Source organism: Equus quagga, chromosome 1, assembly GCF_021613505.1.
Source record: "Equus quagga isolate Etosha38 chromosome 1, UCLA_HA_Equagga_1.0, whole genome shotgun sequence".
NCBI classification, from domain to species: domain Eukaryota; kingdom Metazoa; phylum Chordata; class Mammalia; order Perissodactyla; family Equidae; genus Equus; species Equus quagga.
The window spans coordinates 124,224,879-124,240,737 of NC_060267.1; the positions used below are offsets into that span (position 1 = coordinate 124,224,879).

General features: G+C 42.7%; 1 protein-coding gene across 5 annotated transcripts in view; it reads right to left on the minus strand.

The window, feature by feature from the left end:
- Nucleotides 1-15,859, minus strand: part of ATXN7 (ataxin 7) — a 130,156-nt gene that overhangs the window by 83,834 nt on the left and 30,463 nt on the right. For 4 of the 5 annotated variants that reach the window (XR_006884996.1, XM_046637618.1, XM_046637590.1 and 1 more), the window contains exons 2-4: nucleotides 15,544-15,642; nucleotides 2,440-2,763; nucleotides 2,133-2,201 (exon numbers count right to left, since the gene is read on the minus strand). Coding sequence is in view for 4 of the 5 variants with exons in the window: in XM_046637618.1 (XP_046493574.1) it covers nucleotides 2,133-2,201; nucleotides 2,440-2,752 (382 nt within the window). In the remaining variant the exon portion in view is untranslated. Of the gene's footprint in view, nucleotides 1-2,132; nucleotides 2,202-2,439; nucleotides 2,764-3,168; nucleotides 3,430-15,543; nucleotides 15,643-15,859 lie in introns of those variants that run through there. The other variant, XM_046637606.1, reaches the window with a different exon arrangement.

The following is a 15,859-nucleotide window of genomic DNA, read 5'->3' on the forward strand; positions in this document are numbered from 1 at the left end:
TACAGATTTAATTCGAAAACACCTTTTCTTGGTAGGAAATAACCTTAACCAAAGACAAAGGATAACTGTCTAATAATTTTTGATAATAGTTATTTTCATTTCTTAAGCACCTGACATGAGCTGTTTGTTAGAAAAGCAAAGGCCCACTGCGTGTGTGCTGAACAACCTCACGCTTAGATTTTTAAAATGTCCCGGAAAATCCACAAAGTCACAAATGAATCAAGAACTGACTGAATTAAAAACTTGAGTTTCTACTCAAAACAGCCAAGCAGAGTTTCAGATGACCTGGCCGCTTCGGTATCCTCTGAATGGTTAGCGCAGCTTAAAAAATAAAAAAGATACCACTAACAATCACTAATAATTTGACAGGTCAGAAGCACACAAAACCAAATCTATGACCCCTTTGTACCTCAAGACAGTGGTTAAGAGGTCTTAGATTTTCATGCTAAAACCTACTGATGAATATGTCCCAGAAAAAAAAACAATAAACATAGCAAAAATGGGGTCCAAGTCACTAAATATGATTGGGTCTCCGTCCACACCAAGTTGCCCAGGGAAACACTAATTAACTTACTCAACCTCTACAGGGGAATTACCAATAATCAGCACCCTGTTTTAACACAGATTTAGAAACCCTTTATGGGAAACGTATCCACACCCAGAGAATGAAAACTAAGAACAAGAACGGGTCAGGTCCTCTAAAGCTCTACTCCAACTGCTTCCTCTGAGAGTTGCCACCTAGTGATTTCAATTTTTTAAGCCCAGGCGGGCTGCCAATTCAACGCTAAAACCGGACTAACAACTGATTTTTCCTATTGCAACATCGCCAGCAAGTCCTGTGCTTTCCCTCTCTTTCCTTTGCTCTCAAATAGCAATTCTCATTTTCAAAATCAACTAATTTGCTCTATAATCTGTTCCAACTGGAAGCTCTCAGAGAGCTGCCACTGGTATTACTCTTCCTCTTAGTGCCAAGAAGCCAACAAGTGGCCAATTCAAAAAACCAAAACAGCAAACGTGAAAAGTCAGCCACTAAAAACAAGAAGTAAATGTGGAGACAGAGTAACAACGAGCCAACTCTGAACTTTAAAATGTTCCACTTGCCAAAGTTCTACCTATTCTTGGGCCCTGGAGAAGAACTATGCCAAAGTAAGTGGCTACACACGAGAAATAAAATTGCATTAGGGAACAGAAACTCAGTATTTTGGATGCCAAACCTCACTCAAGGCCTTGTCCTTACTATCACTGAAAGAATAACTTGAACTGAACCTAAAGCTGACTGGTCTCCGGAAGGCCTTTCTGACCAGTGTGCCCAGGCCTGGCACAGGCATCGGACAGTTAAGGGGACTATTCAAAGAAAAAGAAAATCTGAAGGAAAAGTCTGACAGTTTCTAGATACCAGACCTGACTTTCATTTGCAGTCACACCTTTAGCTACAGGTATTTCCCTAGAGTATCCTTCTACCAAACAGTTTTAATAGAAATTGGCCAATAATTAGTCTCTGATTTCACTAAGGACAGTAAAGGCTTGTCTCACCATACCAATTCTGATCACCCAGCGGGCCCCCCTCCCCATCTAGGCAGCTCACAAAAATATCTGACCAACTTCTCCTCCGTTCTGATGATCCTTTTGATGAACCTTTGTAATTTAAGTCTCGTAGAAATAAGGCTGCACAGGTAAAGCGTCATCTTTTTTAAAGTTCAAAATTCAGTTTGACCGCCAGTAGAAAATTTGAGGTGGCAAGGTTCCCTTTCCAGAGCCCCTTAAAACATCCGTGGACATGCTTTCGGAAGCTGCGAATTCCTTCCTCCACTCACGTTTTTCCGTAAGGAGGTCAGACTGAAGGGATCTGAGTTAGACTCACTGCCGGTCCCCCAGCGCTCATCATTGAACCACGCCGCTCATGCTGCACCACGCCAAGCCTCCAGTGAAGGGTTCCAGGACGCTCCCCATGACAGGAAGCCCCCGGAAACCAGATTTTCCAAACGCTCCATCCTCCCCCTTATTCCTCCTCTAGCAGCATCCTCGCGTGGAGGAAGGAGTGGGTAACGTGGGCTAAAGTTCCCCGCCCCGGTGAAGCCAGCAAGGAAACTTCCCTGGGGCTTGCACAAACTCCTTCAGGGGGCTGAACTCACCTTCGCGACAGAGCCCCATGACTTCTCGGTTTTTCCCAAACTCCTTGAAACTTTCGTCCAATTCCGTCCCTAGGAGACACACACACACAGGAGGAGGGGAGAGGCAGGTCAGTGGCCGGGAGTGTGACGCACGCTCACGCACGCACGGAGAAGGTGCGGGCACCTCCGCGTTCCCCGACCAAGCGATAGCATCTCTGACCCACCGAGGGGGAGGGTCACAGGACGGGGGGAGGGGAGGAGAAGGGAAAGAGGATGGGGAGCGCTGGGGGGGGGGCGGCGTGGGGAGGCGGGGGGCGTGGACACTCACCGTCCTTCCCAGGAAGTTTGGAAGCCTCGACCCACAGATTCCACGACTGCCCCAGCATCGCTTCGGGACTGGGCAGGGGCCTGCGCTCTCCGACGGTCGCCATTGCGGTGGCGGCCGAGGTGGAGGCGGCGCCGGGGCCACCGTCCTCCGGCCGTAGGCGCCGTGGCGGCTGCTGCCGCTGGGGCTGCTGCGGCGGCGGCGGCGGCAGCTGCTGCTGGGGCTGCTGCTGCCGGGCGGCCGCGGCCGCCGCTCCGCCCGCCGCCGCCGCTCGGCGCGGCTCCCCCCTGACGTCATCCGCGGCCCGCTCCGACATTCTTTCCGCTCCTACAACGTAACAAAAAAAGGGGGAAAAGAGTCGCGCGGGGGCCGCTTTTAAGGAGGCGCCGGGGAGTTCCGGCGGCGTGCGCGGCCCGCGAGCCGGGTGGGGCGCGCTGACAGCGCCCCCCGGCCGCCCAGCCCCCCAGCCGGCGTCCTCGCGGCCACCCCCCGCCCCGGGAGTAAAGTCCGCGGCACCGGCTCGCTTTCGCTTTCGACTCCGGCAGCCCCTCGGGGGAGGGGACGGGCCGCCGGCGGCCCGCCACCGCGGCGCAGGGTTCCCTGCCTGCTCCACCGCGGAGACCCGGCACAGAGACCGGCGCCCACAGCTACCCCCACCCCAACCCGGCGCCCCACCACGGCGGCCCGTGGCAGAGAGGCCCGAGACGCACTCCTGGCCCTCGGGCTGCCCACCCTGAGGCGGCTCGCATCCCCGGGCCAGGCCCGGCGGCCTCGCTCCTTCCTTCCGTCCGCGCGTCCGTCCGAGCGGCGGCGCCCGGCCGGCTCCCTTAAGCAGAGGCGCCTCCCGCCGCCTCCTCCCCCTCGCCGGTCCCTCCCTCTCAGCTCGCTCCGGCGAAGTTTGCTCGTCAAGCCCCCGGAGTGGAGCCAGGGCGAAGTCGGAAACGCAGCCGGCTATGGAGGAGCCGGCCGGCTGGCCCTGAGACACCTTCGAGTGTCGTCGCCGTCGGGCCCTCCCGCCCCGGGGTCGGTTCAGGGAGCGCTTCGCTCTCCGCTCGCAGGCGGCCGCGCAGCTGTCAAAAGCATGAATGGGAAGCCGCCGCCGAGCGGACGCCTAGCTTGGAGGAAACCGCGGGCAGGCGAGGAAAGGCGGCCCAGGTGCCCGCCCAGGTGTCAGCCCGAAGCCGGGTTTCACCCGGTGCCCCCCACTGGAGGTCACGGCGTGCTCCCGGGGGACGTGAACTTCTTGTCCAGCAAAGAGGAGACCATGAAATCCGTGTAAGATGGAGTGCAGGAAAGATAAGGAGGCGAATCCCTTTACATGTTTTGGAGACACTATCCCAAATTTCTCTATTTCCCCTTCCACTGCTGCTGCAAGTGATTCATTCGGACCGAAAATAAAAAGAAAATCTTGTCATTTAAAAACCTGGTTCATTTTTAACTCCAGTTGTTAGTCTCTCCCTCTTTCTGGTTATCTTTGCTTGGGCCCGGCGAGAACCCAAGGATTAGGAGAATGTACACCATTCCTAGAAAATGTGTTTAGAAAATAGTTTTTTTCAGATTTTGTTCACTAAATTAAGCATTGGCCCATAAAATTTAGCACCCCTCCCCAACACACACACATACACTGCGTGCAAAGCTTTTGCTTAAGTGACAGGTAAAGATGGTAAAGTAAAGGTTACTTAATGAACTAAAGCATGCCAAGTACTTGAAACAGTACCAGACCACACTAAGCACTTTCCATAAATGTTGGTATTATTGGTTATTTCAAACTGATGTGAAAATCTGAAGCCTGAGACAGAAACAATGATTTCAATCATCATGTTTCACATGGTAGTAATATCGGCACTCCTGTGGCACGTGTGTCATAGCTGCTTGCTTACATGGAGTGCTTTCTCCAGGTGGGGAGGAAGTGGGTTTATTCATGTTTTTTATCTAGAACATCTGGTGTGACAGAGGTGACCAAGTTCTCTGCTAAAGAAACAAAGTCCGATTTACAGAAACATAAACGTGTTTAAATAAGAGGAAAAATTAATAAGGAAATGTTACTGCAACCTAAACTTAATGCACGGCTCTTGTAGAAAGGGTTTGTTTTAGGTTCAAAATTTAAAATCTTTAGAAAAAAATACATGCTATATTAATTTTTTATTTTAAAGAGATTCAGAAATAAGTGCGCACAGTTTTTTCCTGGATTGCATGCAAACATTAAGTGTTTAAGTTCACATTAAACAAAAAGCGAAACTATGGATGCTTCCTGTCCTTATCTAAGAAGTAATAAAAACAAAATAACCAAAAATAGTAGAAATGATTGGAAGGATAAAAAACAAATCATTCATAAAACTTTAACTTCCTACATAAGAGTATCAATGGGAAAAATGCATGAGTAAAATATATAATTCCCTTGGTTAACAGTAGGGTTCCTAACTCTGAACATAGGCCCTCAATCTTGGATGAACCCAAAGCAGACTTTCAATTTTTCATTCATTCCAAATAACTGAAAAATCTGTAGGATTACATAACAACATCCTACTTCTCTGTTTTCCTAGATTAAAGTACACAATTTATCAATTACTTTGAATTTTGTAACTCTACATGTAAGATAAATAAAAATTTGAATCTTAATGGCATTTGGAGCTGCCATTAAAAAGCATAGCTCAAGGGCCACCGAGCGCTATTTAGATACCAAAGGCAGCCTGCCTATTGAGTGCAGCTCTCCAGATCCCTGAGAGTACAGGGTGAGAAGGAAAATAAGGGGAAGAATGGCAAATGTGAGGTACAGTCCCACTTCCTCACGATGTTGCTTGATTTCCCCCTTTTTACATGTGAAAATACTTCAAGATTCACTAATTACTTTTAGCCAGTGGGGGTCAACATGGCAATTTATAATACTTCAACTTCTGTCCTTATTTCTACTTGATACTTTTTTTCCTTCCAAAGTTTTGATTGGTTTAATAAGAAAACACAACAGGGCTTAAAATACCATATCTTCTTGGCATTATGATAGTTATTAAGAGAAATTATTACTGATAGCAGCTGTCAATTATTGAGCACCTACTAGATGCCAAGCATTGCCTGAGGTAGCTTGCTGCATTATCTCAATTAATATTCACAGGTGTGTGTGTAAGGCAGAAGTTGTATTACTTACAATTTACAGATAAGGAAAATGAGCGAGGGCTCTGGAGTCAGTCCCTATGAATTCTTTCTGGGTTCATATACCAGCTCTTCCACTTACAAGCTGTGTAAACTGAGCTAGTTATAACTTCTCTGTACCTCAGTTTCCTAATCTGTAAAACAGAGATAAAGCCAGGCTTCTTCTGAGGATTACATGACAAGATCCATAGAAAGCACTTGATACAAATCTTAACACAAAATAAACATTATAGTACGTGTCTTATGTCAAACTGAGCAATTCAGATCAAATCTTATCTGGGAAATGTATCACCAAGTTCAAGAAGATGTGGGAACCAACAGAATGACAAGCAATACCTGGCATCACCTCATCAATTCTCTTGTGCTGTAGCCAATGCATTTTACCACCCTCTCTTCACCCATAAGGAAGTCCTAACCCCTTGTAGAGCAGGCAGTTTGTGATACCCATAGTTGGTGTGGGTTTCCCAATAGTTCGAATGAGTCATCAACAAAAGTCAAAACTGCTAGCTGAGAAAGTACAGTGTTTTGATACTCAAATTTGGGCAACATTTTAAAAGTATTCCTTATACAAAGGGCACTCTGTAGAGGCAGAAAGTCAAATACTCAATTTTACCTACCAGGCCATAATAAAGAACCTGATGACTTCTTACCTAAATACCCCTCCTCTACACCCAAAAAATATAAAAAGAAAATGACCAATGCAATTTATATTGAATTAATATAATTATTTTAATATAGTAGTGTGTCTTGTATGCTATCAATCAGTTCTCTTGCCAGCGTACTTCTGATGATATCTTTTAGCTGAGGATCTTCAGTATCTGTCTGCACAGATAACTGATATGTTTTATAAAGTTTAAGTAATGAGGAGTCAATTTATCAAATAGTTTCTGATTGCCTACCACATACCAGGCACTCTGCTAGGCAGCAGGATGAACAAAAACAGCAATTTCACTGAGGACATGGGAAGAGTAAGAAGTAGGGGAAAATTTAATTCATCAAAATGCTCTTATGGAAAAAGCTGTCACCACCAATTAGATTGTATGTGGATTAAGAACTAGGCCGTCAGAAGTGAAACGCTGCCAAATTCTGAGCATTTCATCCCTTCCAGGGATGTATTTAAAATATGGCCTTACTTCACCATCCAAATTTAGGGATGTTCCCAATAGGTGCCAAGGGTAACAAGGTCTCTCTTTACAAAAAGGATTCTTTGCACAGCAGATTCACTTGTAAAATGTTTTGTTCAAAGGCCAAAGGCATCACTAAGTGAAAACAAAACAAAACAAAAAAAGGTCGATCTTTCCAGTCTGTAAATCCAATTTAACGTAAAATGGTTGAAACTGTCCAAAACTTTTCTAAGATTTAAGACCCCACATAACCAGCCTTTTTATTTGGAAAAAACCACCAGTCCCAATACAAAACTTAATAAACTTGAAAACCAGCAACTGCAGTATATTTCTCTGTGCAAATTACAGGCTTGGTAACAGAGATTCTCCATTATCAACCCCAAAGGGCTGCAGTCATTTGAGTAACAAGAAACTCAGATCCACTACATTAGAAATGTGTTGGCTTTAGTTTATTTCCTCCTAAAATTGGCTGAGTCTTTATTCATATTTCTGACTACATCTCTGTCTTTCCTTCTTTCTTCTCCAGATAGACCCAGGGCTCTCTTCTGCATATGGGGTACAGCAGGCAATGCCCCTCAACTGTGCTCCCTCTAGTGAAATCCTTTATAATCTGTCATGAATACATCAGTTTTCCAGTAGGGGGAGAAGAGTGGAAGGAGGAAACTGAATTCATCAGCTTAGTGGCTGGAATTGCTGACAGACAATCAAGTGCAAAATTAGGAATAAAAAGGATAGTTGCAGAAGTAAAGACTTAAAGATGAGGGTAATTATCTTTTTAAAGACTTAACCTGTACTCGTATTCATTCTACAAACTCCGTCATTTGCTAAGAAGTTCAAAGCTTTGAAGTTTTGGTTTGTTTTTTTAATTATATGTGTGCAGCTGTGTACAAATTCTCCCAAAGAAATATTCACCAGTAATAGCAAACTGTTTAAAAGAGAGAAAAATTTTAAAATATACATATAAAAGGTAATAAATTATAACTTTAAACTGAATAATGCCCAAATGTTTCTAGGGATTTAATACTGGCCTGTAATTTTAAACTAATGACAAACTTGATTTAAAAATCTTCCTTTAAAGTCTTTAGGTTAAGTAGTTTTTAAAAAATAGAGAAAAAGGATTAAGTTATAGAAAAGGAATGCAAAAGTTGGACCAGTATTTAGCTATAAAAAGAGGCTGACTATATAGTTAAGTTCTAGTGCACTGCCTCAGATGCAATAAAATGCAAAGATTAAACACACTGTTAAAAATAATTCCCTGTGTCACTTTTGTACCAATACAGCTTTCACTGAAGTGACTGTAAATATCACTATCTTATAGGCCCAGCAGTTAAGAGCATGGTTTCTAGAGCTTATCTGCCCAGGCTGAATCCCAGTTCTACCACTTAATAGCCGTATAACTCTGGGGAAATCATTTAACCTCTCTGTGCCTGTTTTCTCATCTATAAATTGAGTAAAACAGGAGTATCTACTTTATGAGGAAGATTAAGAAAGTTAACAGTACAAAAGCACCCTATAAGTGTTAGCTATTACTATTAGTACCAAGCCTGTCATATAGAAGCCCCCATTCTAATCCATCCATGCTATACTACCAGATCAGTTGTGCAGAACGAAGCATGGCTCTAGTTACGTCAGTCCTTGCTCGAACACTTTTTGGGGCTCCCCACTGACCGCCAAATTCAATAAAAACTTCTCTCCTAGCACTGAAGGCCCTCTATAGTTGGCCCCAGCCCCAGTACAGCATTCCCTCCAGCAGGTACTCTACAGTCCAGCCAAAATGACCAATTCACAGCTTCAAACATGCTCCCCACTCCAGATCCCAGCTCCCAAGCTTTGTTCATAAAGGTCACTCCGTCTATAATACTTATCCCCCCTTGGCTGAAATCCTACCATTAATCAAGTCCCTTCTCATGTCTCTCATTTCTTTAACAAAATCCTTCCTAATCCCTCACACTAAACACATGGGAACTCATCCCCAACTCCAAACCACAGGACTTTATGGCTTGTGGTTAAGAGTATATGCTCTGAAATCAAAGTGGCAATGAGATATATGCTTAGTCTCCCAGGGATCATCAGTTTCCATTCCCAACATAAAGGGTGTCATTTGGAACTTGGAACCCACCTCCCCACAAACTCTAAGATGTGTTGTGGCCAGGTACCCAAGCTGGTCAGCAAATGCCTTAGGGCTGAACTCTAAGACCAACAGTGCAAGTGTGTTAGTATAAGAGAGAAGGAACAACATAGACCTTTCTTCCCCCTTTCCTCAGCAAAGTTCTAGCTCTAAGCAAAGTTACAGATCCAGCAAACACGCCGCCCCGACTTTTCCACATTCTTTGTGGGCACCCTAATCCAGCAGCCCATCTGGGTTTGTACTGCTTCCCAAAGGACAGATTGTTCCACAAAGTCTTGCATTCTCCTTCCACCCCCAAAATAAAACCTTCCTTTTCTTGGTAGAGATAAACAGCATGCAGATTTAACTATTTTTCACTAACCTGTGAATGAATGACTAGAATACAGTTCCCTGTCTTCAACCCCCAACCCAAACAAATTTTCTCTTATAAAAGGGGAGACCTTAACCCAAATGACTTTCTAGATGTGATGGCCTAAAACTTTCTTCCCAGAAATACCCAATTACTAAACTCCTGTGGCCATCCTGATTTTAAATGGCACCATCTATGACTCAAGGTACAGTTTCTGACCTTTTATTTTAACCTCTCTTTTGATCAACATAAAATCTGCAGGACCTGGAGACCTTGATCCTCGTCTCTACTTTCTGTGGCATCCTCCTCCCCACCAAACTGGTCTGAGTGAAGGAACTTCAGGAGCAGGAAAGGTTAACGGGAAGAAAGTTGCTACTGCTGAGAAATCTACCTTTGCTGCTTTGCAGAGCTTCTTGCCTCTCTCCACTTTAGCAAACAGGTACTTTCACAAAGCACTGGGATTTTTCCAAATGGTTTCTGGGGGCAGTGGCAGCAGAGCAGCAATCACAAGTAGGTGGTTAGTAGGCTGGAATCCAACTTACCAGCTATTTCTTTAAAAACAGAGCCAAACAGATAAATTGGACTTAATCAAAATTATTAAACTTTTGTGCTTCAAAGGATACTTTTAAGAAAGCGAAAAGACAATCTACAGTACAAAGAAAATTTTTGCAAATCATATAACTGATTAGGAGCTTGTATCTAAAATGTATAAAAAACTTTTACAACTCAAAAAGCCCCCTAAATAATTCTATTTTCAAATGGCCAAAGGATCTCAACAGACATTTCTCCAAAGAAGATAATACGAATGACCAAAAGCAAATGAAAAGATGTTCAACATCATTTGTCATTAGAGAAACACAAATCAAAACCACAATAAGATACCATTACACACCCACATAATTGCTAATAAGTAAATAAAAACAAACAAAATCAGAAAATGACAAGAGTTTGCAAGGATGTAGAGGAAGTAGAATCCTTGTATATTGCTGGTGGGAACGTAAAAGAGTGCAGCCCCTGCAGAAAACAGTTTGTCACTCGGAAGCCAAAACACTCACTCAAAACAGCAGTCACTCAGAAGGTTAAACACAGAATTATAATATGATCCTGCAATTCCACTTCTAGGTATATACTCAAAAGAATCAAAAGCAGGGACTAAAACAGATACTTGCACACCAATGTTCATAACAATATTATTCACAAAAGCCAAACGGTGGAAGCAACCCAAGTATCTACCAATTGATGAAGGGTTAAATAAAATGTTGTATATCCACACAATGGAATATTATTCAGCCATTAAAAGCAATGAAGTACTACTACATGCTACAACGTGGATGAACTTCAAAAACAAGCTAAATAAAAGAAACCAGACACAAAAGACCATATATTATACGATTTAATTTACGTAAAATATCCAGAATAGGCAAATCCATAGAGACAGAAGGCAGACAAGTGCCTTCCAGGGCCTGGGAAAGAGAGGAGGGGGAGTGACTGCTTAACGGAAATGGGGTCTCCAAACAGGGGTGATGAAAATGTTTTAGATCTAGACAGAGGTGATGGTTGTGCAACATTGTGAATGTACTAAAAACTATTAAACGGGTAAATTTGTGGTATTTGAATTATATCTCAATAAAGCTATTATTTAAAAAAAAGCCAACATTACAACTCAGAAAATTTCACACAAAATTATGGATTGATTTCTCAAAAAATCTCTACGATCTCATATCATTAGCCATAAGGTCCCTCATGTCAACCTAACTCTGGACCTTAACAGGACATGTTTGTCTCTGCCTCAGTTAGCTTCTCTGTAAAAGGATGATCATAACAAATAACAACATCAGTCTCATCAGGTTATTATGGGGAGTCAATGAATTAATATACAGAGAACTGAGGGCTGGCCCAGTGGCTCAGCAGTTAAGTGCACACGGCCCAGGGTTCGCCGGTTCGGATCCCGGGTGCAGACATGGCACTGCTTGGCAGGCCATGCTGTGGCAGGCGTCCCACATGTAAAGCAGAGGAAGGTGGGCACGGATGTTAGCTCAGGGCCGGTCCTCCTCGGTAAAAAGAGGAGGAGTGGCAGCCGTTAGCTCAGGGTTACTCTTCCTCAAAAAAGTAAAAAAAAAAAAAAATATATATGGAGAACAGTGCCTGGCACACAGTAAGTGCTCATTGAAAGTTAGCTACTTTCATAGTTTATGATACCTCATCCTATTTGTAATAGAGGTAAATAGCATTTGCTTTTCAACTTTTTTTGTTTTCACAAATGAAAGCATAGCATATAATGTAGCAGTCCAAAAGAAAGAAGTGGAAAGACAGCCAAGATATAAATTTTTAAAAGGCAACATGCAAAATACTATGCATAATATGTGCCTATCTTTGTGAAAAAGTAATGATGATGATGGTAAGTCTGTGCACAGAAAACAGACAACTCTGGACTTATGGAGAGCAGAGAGTGAAAGAACGTAATTAAAGGGGCTTTTTATCAACATATGTATTTACATAGTGTTTACATTTTTCCAGCTTTATTGAAATATAAATGACTTTTAACATTGTGTTAAGCTTAAGGTGTACAACGTGATGATTTGATATATATACATATATAATTGCAAAATAATTACCACGATAAGGTTAGTTGACACATCCATCACCTCATACAGTTACCTAAATTTTTCTTAACAACACACTTGAATAACCAGAACCTATAATAAGGATATTTTTTAAAAGAAAAAGAAACTCTAAATTAATTTTGTTTAAGACTTTTGTGAGATTGTCATAAAATTCCATCATGTGAGTAGGAATATCACAGATTGATAAAACCAGAGGCCATTTATTTTGCTTTGAAACCCAGAGGCTGGGATTCCCGAAGTGCCAAAATCTCTTTAGTTTCTTTCTCCCTTATGGAGTATACACTGCTAAATTTTACAGCTGCCAACAGAAGAGATTCTAAACTCCTTGGCCTGGCAGTCAACACTTTCACCATCTGGCCCAACATCCTTCTAGGCTTTATCACCCATCCCGCCCCCTTGCAAAGACTCCACTCCAGCAAAACAAGCCATAAAATACACATCCCTCAAATGTTTTTCTGCATGCCATTCTTTTTTCCTTTTTAACTGAGGAAAAATTCACGTGACATAAAATTCACCATTTTAACCATTTTAAAGCATACAACTTAGTGACATTTAGTACATTCACAATGTGGTGCAATCATCATCACTATATGGTCCAGAACATTTTCACTGCCCCCAAAGGAAACTCTGTACCCATTAGGCAGTCACTCCCCATCTCCTATCCCTAATCCCGCCCCTTGAAACCACATTTATTGTCTGTCTCAACAGATTTGCCTATTTTGGATATTTCACACAACTGAAACCATACACTACATGGCCTTTTGTGTCTGGCTTCTTTCAGTTAGCATAATGTTTTTGAGCTTCATCCATGTTGGAGCATGTATCTGTAATTTATTACTCTTTGTGGCTGAATAATATTCCATTGTGTGGATATACCACAGTTTGTTTATCCATTCATCAGTTCACGGACATTTGGGTTGTTTCCACCTTCTGGCTATTGTGAATAGCTGCATGCCATTATCTTTCCCTTCTTTCAGTTTCATGTGCTAATAAGCAAAGTCTGGTGAGTTTCAAATCAACTCTTACCTCCCCCCAACTTAGTCTGGCCCAAAGTTCTCACCTTTCTCTGAATTTTTTACCACTTGTATACCCGAGGTAGCAAACTGTCAGTGATGGCAGAATCCCACAGAAGTATTTAGGTTGACTCAAACTGTTTTCTTTTCTTAAATTAGTTGCTAACATTGAAAAAACTCAAGAAAAATCATTAAAGTCAAGATTTCAGTTCCCTTAAAGTAAGTCTGGTAACATCATCATTTCTTGTCTGGGTTATTACAATAACCACAGTTTAACTGGTCTCACTGCTTTACCCTCGCCCCCCACAGCCTATTTCAATACAGTGGTCACAGTGGTTCATTAAAACAGAAGTCAGATCAAGTCACTCCTCTACTCAGAAACTTCCAGTGGACTCCCACTTCTCCCAGAGTAACAGCCAAGGCCCACTGGATGGCCTACGAGGCTGTGCACACTGGCCTTGTACCCGTCTGACTTTATTTCCTACCACTCCCTATCTACTCACTCAGCTCTGGCCTTCTTTCTGGTGCTTGGGCAGCCCAGGCAGGCTCCTACTTTAGGTCTTTGCACTGCATGTTCACTCTCTCCCCAGATAGGTCAGTGGTTCACTCCTTCACCCTTAATGCTCAGATCTCACCATTTCACCTTTATTTAAAACTGCGAGTCTGATCCCTCCTCAGCTCTCCTGATTCTCCTTATCCTGACCCACTTTTTCTAACCAATTATCATCATCTAGTATAATGTATAATGTATTTACTTATTACATTTGCTATCTATTACCTGTTTCTTTCTATGAAGAGATAAATGCCACAATGGTAGGACTTTTGTCCCTTTGACTTACTAATTAATCCCCAGTGCCCAGAAGAGAGCACAGCATGTAGATGGTGCTCAATAAATATTTGTTGACTGGCTATTGGGTTTACAATCAGCTGGTGCTGAAAAGGGGCTGCCCTTTTAGCTTGGTCATGAATTTTTTTTTACACTTTTTTTTGCTGAAGAAGATTCACCCTGCGCTAACATCTATTGCCAATCTTCCTTTTGTTTTCGCTTGAGGGAGATTAGCCCTAAGCTAGCATCTGTGCCAATCTTCCTCTATTTTGTATGTAGGACGCCACCATAGGATGGCTGGTGAGTGATGTAGGTCCACGCCTGGGATCCGAACCCACGAACACAGGCCACCAAAGCAGAGCACATGGAACTTTAACCTCTTGGCCACAGGGCTGGCCCCTAGATTGGTCATGAATTGGACAGTTTCTCACAGTTCCACTTGGCCCATTTCATTCCTCTGTCTGGTCTCTGCAGACTTGAGTTTGTGATACTTCTTTTCCTGCCACTTGTCACTGACTTCCTGGTATCATATTAATCTTTTCATCAGAATAGTACTCAAAAAAGGACGTCATAATTGTAGTCTGTAGAAATCACCTCCTGTTCTCTTTTCCTCCTCAAGGACAATCCCTCTGCACATATTAGAAGCTCAATAAACAGTTACGGGCTAAAGAACTCCTTTGACATTTCTGTCAAAGGTGTCTCTTCTCTACCTTCCCCCCAGACCCCACCACTGCCAGTTGCTGATCACCCTCTAGCAAAGTCCTGCTTCTCTCTTCTCTGGCACTTTCCAAACATTCCACAATGAATGCCATCCTTTGTGGTAACTTTGATGATCACTGAAGAACACTTCTGCATTGCTGGTCTTTCAGCTTTAGGTCACAAAATTCTAAAGACCTATTTTGAAGGTGGAGACTTCAGAGCTGCCCAGTCCAGTATTCTTCTAAACATCTAAACAGAACTGCCACACGCTTTCTAAAGCTCCTGTTTCTGTGTGGTAATGGTCAAAATGTTATCTTTGCAGATGTTCATGTTGTCCAAAATGTTTCCATCTTTACTATAGTTGCCTAAAACCTGATTGAGGCATTGCATTTGTTGCCTAAATATGAAAACTGCTCAATTTCAGAGTCTGAAACTCCTCTGGTCTTTCCTGTTTGGATTCTGCTCAGTTTATCCTCCAATGATGCATCTTAAACTGCATCTTACCTCATTAACCCCCTCATTGCTAAATAAAAATTCCTCCAGGAATTTTCCCTCTTTTTCACATTATGCGAAACTTACCACCTTCCTCCCCAAATAGTAAATGCACAATGGCAAAAGTGTAGTGACAAACTCAATTAATGATGGCTGCTATTTTTGTAATGATCTGGGACTGCTCATGAGCACAGAGCTGTCTGGCAGGCTGGGCAAAAGCACTTGCCCCAGAAAATGTGCCTGAAGATCTCTTGCCTGCTTTACAATTTGCTTAAGATCTTCCCTGCCCTCATCAGCTGGGTCTACGTTGCTTGTGGAGAGAAGAAAACAGCAGCTGGGGAAGGTGGAGCTGGACAGAAGCGCAAGAGTTTATCTTTGGACAACTTCCTAGGAAAAGGTGGATATGGATTTGGCCGGGTGGGGGGTGGTCCTATCTCCAAAGTCTTCCTGCAATTTTAATGAATTGGCGGGAAGGGGATGGTTATCCAGCAGCTTTTGTTTTGACAAACATCTAATAATATTGTACTCTTAAATTCACTGTCATTTCACATTAGTAAGATCATACTCAGGCTTACGCTTAAAATTTGAGATCTTACTCAGATACCTTAAATTTTAAAAACTATCATCCTTTGGTAAAACTCAAGCGCCATTATAATGGGAAGCATTGCATTTGTTCAGCTGTGCTATGTTAGAACAACCAGTTACCTTTTCTTTAGAGGGCAGGCCAAAAATCCTGATCGATTTACCAGTGGATCTTCATCTGCTGTGATTGTAGAAGCTCTTTCTTCTTAATTCTGTTCAGATCTACAAAAAGAGAAAAGGGGCAACAGGATGAAATAATGGATAAAGCTAATCAGAAATCTACAATCTCATTAGTTGCCAGATGTCCAAAAATTATAATATGTGCTTTGAAATGTCAAAGTATTAAAATTCAAGGCACTTTACCAATTTTACAACAAATGCAATTCGGTTTTTTTTTTTTTTACAATGAACTTAATTGGCTATATTTACAATGAAGTAA